Source organism: Brachyhypopomus gauderio, chromosome 3 (genome assembly GCF_052324685.1).
Source record: "Brachyhypopomus gauderio isolate BG-103 chromosome 3, BGAUD_0.2, whole genome shotgun sequence".
NCBI lineage: Eukaryota > Metazoa > Chordata > Actinopteri > Gymnotiformes > Hypopomidae > Brachyhypopomus > Brachyhypopomus gauderio.
Window position 1 is genome coordinate 16,935,429 of NC_135213.1, and position 9,750 is coordinate 16,945,178.

The 9,750-nt window shown below is 39.8% G+C and overlaps 1 protein-coding gene across 4 annotated transcripts in view; it reads left to right on the forward strand.

Annotated features, from left to right (window-relative positions):
• The window catches only part of LOC143510487 (calcium-activated potassium channel subunit alpha-1-like), a 71,366-nt gene extending 63,886 nt beyond the window's left edge, over positions 1-7,480 (forward strand). For 3 of the 4 annotated variants that reach the window (XM_076999880.1, XM_076999882.1, XM_076999883.1), the window contains 6 exons: positions 2,186-2,263; positions 2,553-2,683; positions 2,829-3,023; positions 3,259-3,377; positions 4,555-4,742; positions 7,452-7,480. In XM_076999880.1, coding sequence (XP_076855995.1) covers positions 2,186-2,263; positions 2,553-2,683; positions 2,829-3,023; positions 3,259-3,377; positions 4,555-4,742; positions 7,452-7,465 — 725 coding nt within the window. In that variant the 3' untranslated portion in view covers positions 7,466-7,480. Of the gene's footprint in view, positions 1-2,185; positions 2,264-2,552; positions 2,684-2,828; positions 3,024-3,258; positions 3,378-4,554; positions 4,743-5,997; positions 6,028-7,451 lie in introns of all 4 variants that reach the window. The other variant, XM_076999881.1, reaches the window with a different exon arrangement.
• The last annotated feature ends 2,270 nt before the right edge of the window (positions 7,481-9,750 follow it).

Consider the following 9,750-nt stretch of genomic DNA (forward strand, 5'->3'; position numbering starts at 1 on the left):
ATGAGAGAGGTGGGTAATTGACATCATAGGTAGACCTCAACTATGAGAGACAAAATGTGAAAAAAAATTGAGAAAATCATTTTGTCTGACTTTTAAAGAATTTATTTGCAAATAATGGTGGAAAATAAGTATTTGGTCAATACCAAAAGTTCATCTCAATACTTTTTTGTATATCCTCTGTTGGCAATGATAGAGGTCAAACGTTTTCTGTAAGTCTTCACAATGTTGGCACACACTGTTGTTGGTATGTTGGCCCATTCCTCCATGCAGATCTCCTCTAGAGCAGTGATGTTTTGGGGCTGTCGGCGGGCAACACAGAGTTTTAACTCCCTCCAAAGGTTTTCAATGGGGTTGAGATTGGGAGACTGACTAGGCCACTCCAGGACTTTGAAATGTTTCTTACGAAGCCACTCCTTTGTTGCCCTGGCAGTGTGCTTGGGATCATTGTCATGCTGAAAGACCCAGCCACGTTTCATCTTCATTGCCCTTGCTGATGGAAGGAGGTTTGCACCCAAAATCTCACAATACATGGCCCCATTCATTCTTTCATGTACACGGACCAGTCGTCCTGGTCCCTTTGCAGAGAAACAGCCCCAAAGCATGATGTTGCCATCCCCATGCTTCACAGTTGGTATGGTGTTTTTTGGATGCAACTCAGCATTCACTGTCCTCCAAACACGACGAGTTGTGTTTTTACCAAATAGTTCTACTTTGGTTTCATCTGACCATATGACATTCTCCCAATACTCTTCTGGAACATCCAAATGCTCTCTAGCAAACTTCAGACGTGCCTGGATATGGACTGGCTTAAGCAGGGGGACACGTCTGGCACTGCAAGATCTGAGTCCCTGGCGTCGTAGTGTGTTGCTGATGGTAGCCTTTGTAACGTTGGTCCCAGCTTTCTGCAGGTCATTCACTAGATCCCCCCTTGTGGTTCTGGGATTTTTCCTCACCGTTCTTGTGATCATTTTGACCCCACGGGCTGAGATCTTGCGTGGAGCCCCAGATCGAGGGAGATTAGTAGTGGTCTTGTAGGTCTTCCATTTTCTGATTATTGCTCCCACAGTAGATTTCTTCACACCAAGCTGCTTGCCTATTGCAGATTCAGTCTTCCCAGCCTGGTGCAGGTCTACAATTCGGTTTCTGGTGTCCTCCGACAGCTCTTTCGTCTTCACCATAGTGGAGTTTGGAGTGTGACTGTTTGAGGTTGTGGGCAGGTGTCTTTTATACTGTTAACGACTTCAAACAGGTACCATTAATACAGGTAATGAGTGGGGGAAAGAGGAGCCTCTTAAAAAAGAAGTTACAGGTCTGTGACAGCCAGAAATCTTGCTTGTTTGTAGGTGACCAAATACTTATTTTCCACCATTATTATCAAATAAATTCTTTAAAAGTCAGACAAAATGATTTTCTCAAATTTCTTTTCACATTTTGTCTCTCATAGTTGAGGTCTACCTATGATGTCAATTACAGGCCTCTCTCATCTTTTTAAGTGGGAGAACTTGCACAATTGGTGACTGACTAAATACTTATTTTCCCCACTGTACATTCATCATAGACATATCAGGCTCTCGGGGCAGAATTAGTGTATAACATGCATCTTTAATAAGCAAAAAATGATTTGCAGCACAAGGTTTACATTTGGTGTCTTGGATAAACAAGATACATACCTAATACCTAATATTTGGTTAAATGTTCCTTCACAAGTTGCAAATTGATCTGATGTACAAGTGCACAATTTCTTTCCATTAAATATGTTGTACACTCACTCTGCCCTAGAAAAACTCTCATATACACACACAGGCTACAAACTGACATACACACTCACTTAAAATGCACATAAACACACAAAACATAAAAACAAAACAATTTCAGAACAAAACAATTTATTGTTCAGAAACATAAAAATTAACATATAAACACATATATTGTACATACCTACAGAAGCTGGCATACACTTATTGTATCCAAACACAAGTGTAAATGCATATATACAGATGCCTGTATTGTACTGAAACACAAATTTTGTACACATATAATAAAAAACAACTAATAAACATATTGTACATGATCACTAGAACAAAGTTTTAAAACACACATTTTGCACAAACTCATCCAAACAAACACCAGCTAAATCTTTGTTTGCTGAACACTGAATTTGTGCGTGTGTGTCTGTTGTCACTAGCTAAAGCAGACAGATTGCACAGCTGTGTGATACAGGATAGAAGCATTGGAACCAAAATCCCTATGATCACTGAGCTTGGTAAGACACACCTGTTTGTGTTTGGATGATTCTTGTGATTATTTCAGTGTATGTATGTTTTATCGTTGCTTGAATGTTTTATAGTGTGTCTACATTGTATGTAAATGAATGTGTGTGTGTCTTATGTGCATGTGCGTTGTATGTATGCTAATTATCCATGCCTTTAAAAATGGGTATATAGTGGTATTTTTGTAAGTTAGTGTGTGTGTGTGTGTGTGTGTGTGTGTGTGTGTGTGTGTGTGTGTGTGTGTGTGTGTGTGTGTGTGTGTGTGTGTGTGTGTGTTCATAGTGAATGACGGTAATGTGCAGTACCTAGACCAGGATGATGATGATGACCCAGACACTGAGCTGTACCTCACACAACCCTTTGCTTGTGGGGCAGCGTTTGCTGTCAGTGTGCTTGACTCTTTAATGAGTGCTGTGAGTGTTTACACACACACAGACTGTACATACATAATCAAATACATGCACCTGTATACACGTGTGCCCACAGACATGGGTGATGAATGATTTTATTTTATCAGATGTTGTAAAAGCTCATGTGCTGTCTCTCTGTCTCTTACAGACTTACTTCAATAATAATATTCTGACATTGATCCGGACGCTGGTCACAGGTGGATCCACCCCAGAACTGGAGAGTTTGTTGGGGGAGGAGAACACCCTGAGGGGGGGCTACAGCACCCCTGAGACTCTGGCCAAGAGGGACCGGTGTCGTGTGACCCAGGTGGCCCTGGGTGAAGGGCCCTTTGCTGAACTCGGGGTGAGAAGGAGAAATAGAGATGACAAATAAGGGGAGAGAGAGAGAGAGAGAGAGAGAGAGAGAGCAGGAGAGGAGTGTCTGTATATGAGAGAGAGAGCAGGAGAGGATAGTGAGAGAAACAGACATAGGAAGAGAGAGAGAGAGAGAGAGAGAGACCACCAGAGGGAGACAGACAGGTCTTCAGAACAAAGCATCCTGTCTAATCATTGTTTCTAACTCATTGTTTCATTTACAGGAAGGAGGTTTATATGGTGAATTATTCTGCAAGGCAATAAAAACGTACAACATGCTGTGTTTTGGAATATACCGGTTGCTGGAAATGCCGCCGACCTTGGACACTGAATGTACTAAGCGGTGAGTCTCCAGAAGCTGCACATGCATGTCACATGTTGACACATCATACACGTTGGTTAAGATCTTTCTCACATGTTTACAAATTACACACATGTTGGTTAAGATCTTTGTTCTACATGCACGTGTTCTGCTCATGCAAGAGCTCTGGGTGTAATTTTTTAAAAGCATCAGTGTTCAAATACTTCACACTGTTCACATTGCTGTGTTCACATCACAGTGTCGACAGTACATTGTTCACATCAGTGTTGGCATCACTCTATTCCAGGGGTGGCCAACCCGTCAGAGACCAAGAGCCACTTTTTTTACTGTGTTACGGCAAAGAGCCACATCATACATGGGCATGTAAATTATTGACGGGAGGTGCCGAGTGTAGATTGTTGACGGGGGGGGGGGCTGTAATGGACAAAAAATAAGTATTATATCGCGATCGATCGCCAATAGTTGGCGAATTAGTAACAGCAGGTTGGCCACTCCTGCTCTATTCACATCTTATTGAACATGTTATGCTTTTTACATCAGTGTCATCATCACACTAAAGAAAATGTACAACAAAAACTTATAAAAAGTTTAATGTAATTTAATCATAAGTTAAACACACAGTGTATTATATTAAGTAAAGGCTGAAGATGAATGATGAGCATAAAAGACTGCAGTGCAGGACTCCCAGAGAGCTAAAACTAGGGTCTTCAGCTTGCTCAGTCGTGATATCAAGTGACAGGTGAGTCCATATAAGAGAATCACAAAAGTGACAGGTGACTCCACCTAAGAGCGTCACAGAAGCTAAATGACATATCACTGTAATTTACCTCACAATATTGACTTTACAGTGTTCATATTACAAAGTTTGCACCATGTTGCTTACATAGTGATTGTCACGTCAGCTTATTTGAATGATCATGATTATATATAGTATTGAATACATTTCATTAAAATAATGATTCTTGTTTGAATAATGATTTTTTTTACAGCCTAATGATTCACACTTGAATGACTATTTATGACAATGAATGTTCTTATTTCCTCATTTTCCTATAATGCTCCAGTAGGTTTGTCTGTGTAATGTACACACACACTCTCTCTTCCTTCCTCTGTTATATCCAATATCTTAATCTTTCATTATCATTCTCTCTCTCTCTCTCTTTCTCTCTCTCTCTCTCTCTCTTGTTCTCTGTCACAGGTTTGTAATCACAAACCCTCCATATGACCTGCAGCTGATCCCTACGGACATGGTCTTCTGCCTGATGCAGTTTGACTCTTCAGCGGGTCAGTCGTGCAACACCCTGGCACACTCCACCCGTTCCTCCCACTGCTCGACCAAAAAGAATATGGCCAACGGAAGCACACGCAACGGGCATCTAAAGACTGGTGAGCCACAGGACAAGCAGAAGGATGTGCCATAAGAGTGCATATCCTGCTCCCTTCACACTCTCCCCTTGACTCATACGTGCACACTTTGACTCCCCTTGACTGACACATGCACACACCCACACATTTTTCCTTCATTGATGTTGTCTCTTTGAATTTTTCCTATTCTGGGTAGCTCTCTGTTTCTAATGGAAACTTTTTTTTCCTTCAGTTATGGAAAAATCCCATTTTAAATCAACAACTTCACTCACTGCACTATTTTCTATCCTAAAGTGTAGGTCTTCCTTCAGCACTGATGGCTTTGCTGTGTCAGAGGGCTCTAGAGTTAGAGTTAGTACTTCTGTACAGATTGCTCAGTACTTCTGAGTGTGTGAGAACCTTAAGAATAATCCAAGCACAACTTCATTGTCTCCTTTCTTGAAAAACAATATGTGCTATTCCATTCAGTTTATATCATAATCTCCACTCTTCTGGCAATACTGCCATGTATACCACCGCAGGGTTATTAAGGCCGGAACAAGACTGTTACCATGTTTACAAAGATTGATGATGATTTGATTGACTTCTGATTAAATATGAGTACATGTTTGTAATGGTGAAACAGTTTCATACAGTGGCCACCAGAGGGAAGCAGACAGTGGCCACCGGAGCAAAGTCGTGAGCCAGGAGCTAATGTTGACTAATATATCTAAGAGGAAAAATCTTCCCTTGTGTATGTCCTCTTATTGCCATTTCTGGGGATGGGTTCTCCTCTCTATCAGTTGTAACAGTTGTCTGACACACCTCATCTGTATTGTTGTGGTGAGAGTTGAGGTCCTTGATTTGTGTGGACCCAGGTACAATCCTCGGCCATGCAAGTCTAGCAAACCTTATTCTCATTTGACTTTCTTTAGAAGCAGCTTTTTTGTCACCTATGAACTCATCTCATCTGGGAGAGCTCACTTCCTCCCTTTAGGGTCTTACCAAGCACACCACACACTCTACTTCATTTATGCTCAAGTTTGCCCTCACTTTCACAATAGTACCATGTGTTTCGTACTCTCACTACTTTGGCAACAAATCCTTTCAAATCCTGTCCCAGCTGCCTGGTTTCTTTTGCAGATGTCCTTCTTAATTCTTTATCCTCAGACGGATCATTAATCTTGGTGTCAGTCTTGGCATCACTCTCAATCTTGGTGTCAATCTTGTTCCTTTATTTCCATTGCATATTTTTTGCTGATCATGTGATTAAATCCACACATTTATTTTTTAACAGTTGCTGAATGAATATGGATATGTTTCTATGGTGAGTAAGTGGACTTTCTGATATTTCAGATAATTTCTTCTCCTTCTCCCTCATCATGTATGAATTCACAGTATTTTGAAAGCTGTCAAAACTAATCGCCTTTTTTTGAGATGGTATTGTCAAAGGGAACTCAGATATTGCAACACAAAACATCTTGACTTGATGTATACACATCAATACCAGAAATATGTTCAGTTCTTTGCTCATATTCATGTGTATCTGAATTCCTGGACCATTCTCATTTCCATGTTAAAAAAGTCATGTGTAAAACTTTCCAGATATACTGAAATACTGAAAATCTTTTTTTTCTGGAATAAAATAATGACCAGCTCTTTTTCTAAGATTTCTCACTTGTAGCTGACCACATGCGATTGTGAGTCCTGTTTTTCCACAGTCTGCATAGTCTTGCATAGTCACACACACACACCTACACACACACACACACACACACACACACACACACACACTGCACCTTCCCTGCTCCCACTCCTCAGATTACAGCTCATGTCTATCTGTGACTTGTCCTGACTCCATTGTCTTTGTCCCCTGTGTAAAGCTCTTCTCCAGGGCTGTGCGTTACTTGTCTTCCACACTGTGAGACTGCTGCTGCTCTGTCGAATCTTGTGCTCTGACTCTGTAATGCCATTTTACTCTCTATTATTATGCTTGCCAGCTCCCCGCTGTGCTTCTTCATTACTTTCCGTACTACAATGGAGAATAAGGAAGAGTCCTTATTTGCACTCCTATGTCCATCCCTGTCCCAGTATCAAATGTCCAAGATTGATCATGTGTGTAATTTTGTACATATGTTATTTGATAGTTTTATTTATTTTTTGCTTTTTCTTTTGGCTCACCACTGTACATTGTGGTTTCTTTTAGTTTTGTCATTGCATTTCATTGGTTTACATTAAAGTGCAAAATGTGTATAAATGGCACATTGAACAGTTTTTTTTTGCTTGCTAAACTTGTGATCATTTTAACAAGTGATTATTAACCATTTTAATAATATTCCAGTATCACATTAGTTTTTACAATATTTAAATGTTCCTTTTGAAACATTCACAATTCTTCTGCAACCCATTCAGAAACATTTAGGACATTAACATGTTAAACCAGAGCACTTTGATTGAATAATTTAGTCCTCTGTAGTCTAACTAGGATAATAAAGCAATTAAGATAGAATAGATGATGTCATATACAAAGCCCCCCCCCCCCCCCCCCCCCCTCCACCTCCATCACTTGTCCTGCATGTCCCATGTGTTCTGGAATGTTCTGGAAGCTTAGAAGCCCCAATATATTCTACAGAATAAATGTTGGAAAGCAGTTTCCATACTGCGTATTGAATATTGCAACTCAGCATGGAGTTGAATGAGTGAATACATTGTTCATAAGATCACACTAACAAGTTACCTTTCTCTCCAAAGTGCAAGCAGGATGAGCAGAGAGGACACAGGTATGAACACTCACACACATGAACATCCTGCCCTGCCCTAGTGCCTCCTAACACAACTGATAACCAGTGCATTCAGGCAAGAGGACTTGCTTGCTGAAATGCATGGCGAGTTTTACTTTTGCTGTTTTCTTGTCTTGATGGCTAAAATGGTTAATTTGTATACTAGACATTTTCTAAAAACTTCAAAAAGAGCAGATTTTCAAAATATATTTTTGAATATTCTATTGTAATTCTGCAGTTTTATTTACAAACCAAATTTATTTATTCTCTACATTATGCATCCCTTTGCAGAAATAACTTGGTCCAGAAGGACACCAATGAAACCCACTAAAACAACATACCTGTGACCACTCCTATCCTTCCAATCAGACAAACAGAAGAGTATAACCAAGGATGCATCATGTGAATAGCTGTCACACTCCAGATGAATTAGTCATGCTACTTTATTATTTGTCCAGCTGAACTGGATCATGGCAGTCAACAATGTTGGTATATATGTCCATGTTTTATTTAGCCACGTGTGTCTGCACAGTATTCTAATATTATCTTTACATGGTTAAAAGTTACATGTATTGTATGAATACATTGAACATATTGTAGATGAGGGCAGACAAGCAGTGCACTTTGCTAGAGCAGTTTGAGTTTTATGTGTGAACTATGGCTAAGGGGCTAGAATGTCCTAATGTAAATGAACAGAGAGAAGCAGAAGCACATGTGAGAGTTGGGAGATCTCGGCATGTGCAGATTTTGCTTCTTCTCAGCAAACTACCAAGTCTGCAAATATGAAACAAGGTAATGGAGACTATGAACTGCTTTGCATTAGACAAACATTAAAATGAATTAAATTTTAATAATTTAAATAATTTTAATTTCAAGGCCTTCCACAAGCCCTATCATGATTAACTGTATGCAAATCATCTTACCTGTCCAGACATTACAGACCACAATCACAGTTCAATCACTGTGTAAATGTGGCTTAGTGAAGTTCTTTTACAGAGATGATAATAGTGATATCTTTGTCAAAGATTAGCTCTTCCTGGCGCCACGGTTCCCACATACTTTCTGTTTTGGTTTTTGGTTTTGCCCTTGGTTTTGTTTGCTCTGTCACTTGTTTCGTTGTCAGTGATTTTCACCCATTTCTTGTTTTGCCCTTGTACGTTTGTATATTTGAACCCACTGAACTTTTTTTGCCAGTTATTGTTTATAAATGGTTTGTTATTTCTGGTCTAGTTCCTGTTGTAGTTTTGCCTTCTAGTTTGTTGTTAGTTTTGTGTTTTCTGTTGATTTCATTATAAAACCCTCCTGTGCTTGAATCCTGCCTCTTGTCTCTTCACTGCTAGTATTACACAATTAAAGTATTGTTTACAGCTAAAGAGTAAATGCCTGTGCCATGTTAATGAAGACACAAATGTTAACAAACAAAATGTTTATTCAGAAATTTACAAAACAAATATGAAAAAAGATGAGTTTCAAGTGATAGACCTGGCTTGTTCAGCCTCTAGATAGGGTTTAATGTTAAAAGCAAAGCAATAAACTCAATACCTTTTGGGGTTTAAATAAGAGGGAGGAGATTATTACACAGGTGTGTATTATGTAATAAGGTAGTGCTTGGGATCAGGGGAGTGGCTGAGGTTTGTGGTTGACGTGTGGGTACTGTGCCATGAACTGGCTGGAGCATAGTATCACCCCTGAAGACTCCACCAGAGCTCTCATGCAGAACCCTAACCTGTATAAAATGATATAAAACCTTCGTTTTAGCTTTTATCAACCTGTTATCTTTAGGAATATATATATATATTGAATTGAATTGAATCACTTTATTTATCCCCAAGGGGGCAATTAATATTGGGCACAACATCACAAGACAGACAAACAAACATGAATACCAATCACAAGCAAGGAGTCTAATATCCAAAGATAAATATCAGTGTTCATTTAGTAATCTAATGGCTTCAGGAACAAAGGTCACTCTCCGCCGAACAGTCCGACATCTAAGACAACGATACCTATGGCCATGAGGCAAAAGTTCAAACTCATGATGAAGAGCATGTGAAGGATCATTAATAATAGACCGACCTATATATATATACACACACACACACACACACACACACACACAGACTTCACCCTTCGAACCTGTACAGCTCCTTGGTAGTCAGTAACAGATGGATTGCCAACACTGTCAGAGCAAAGAAACGCCCTTCAACGTGCTGTGTGCGTGCTTTGGTCTTTGCAAACGCCACTGATCGAATGACGAGCAGATGACCTTG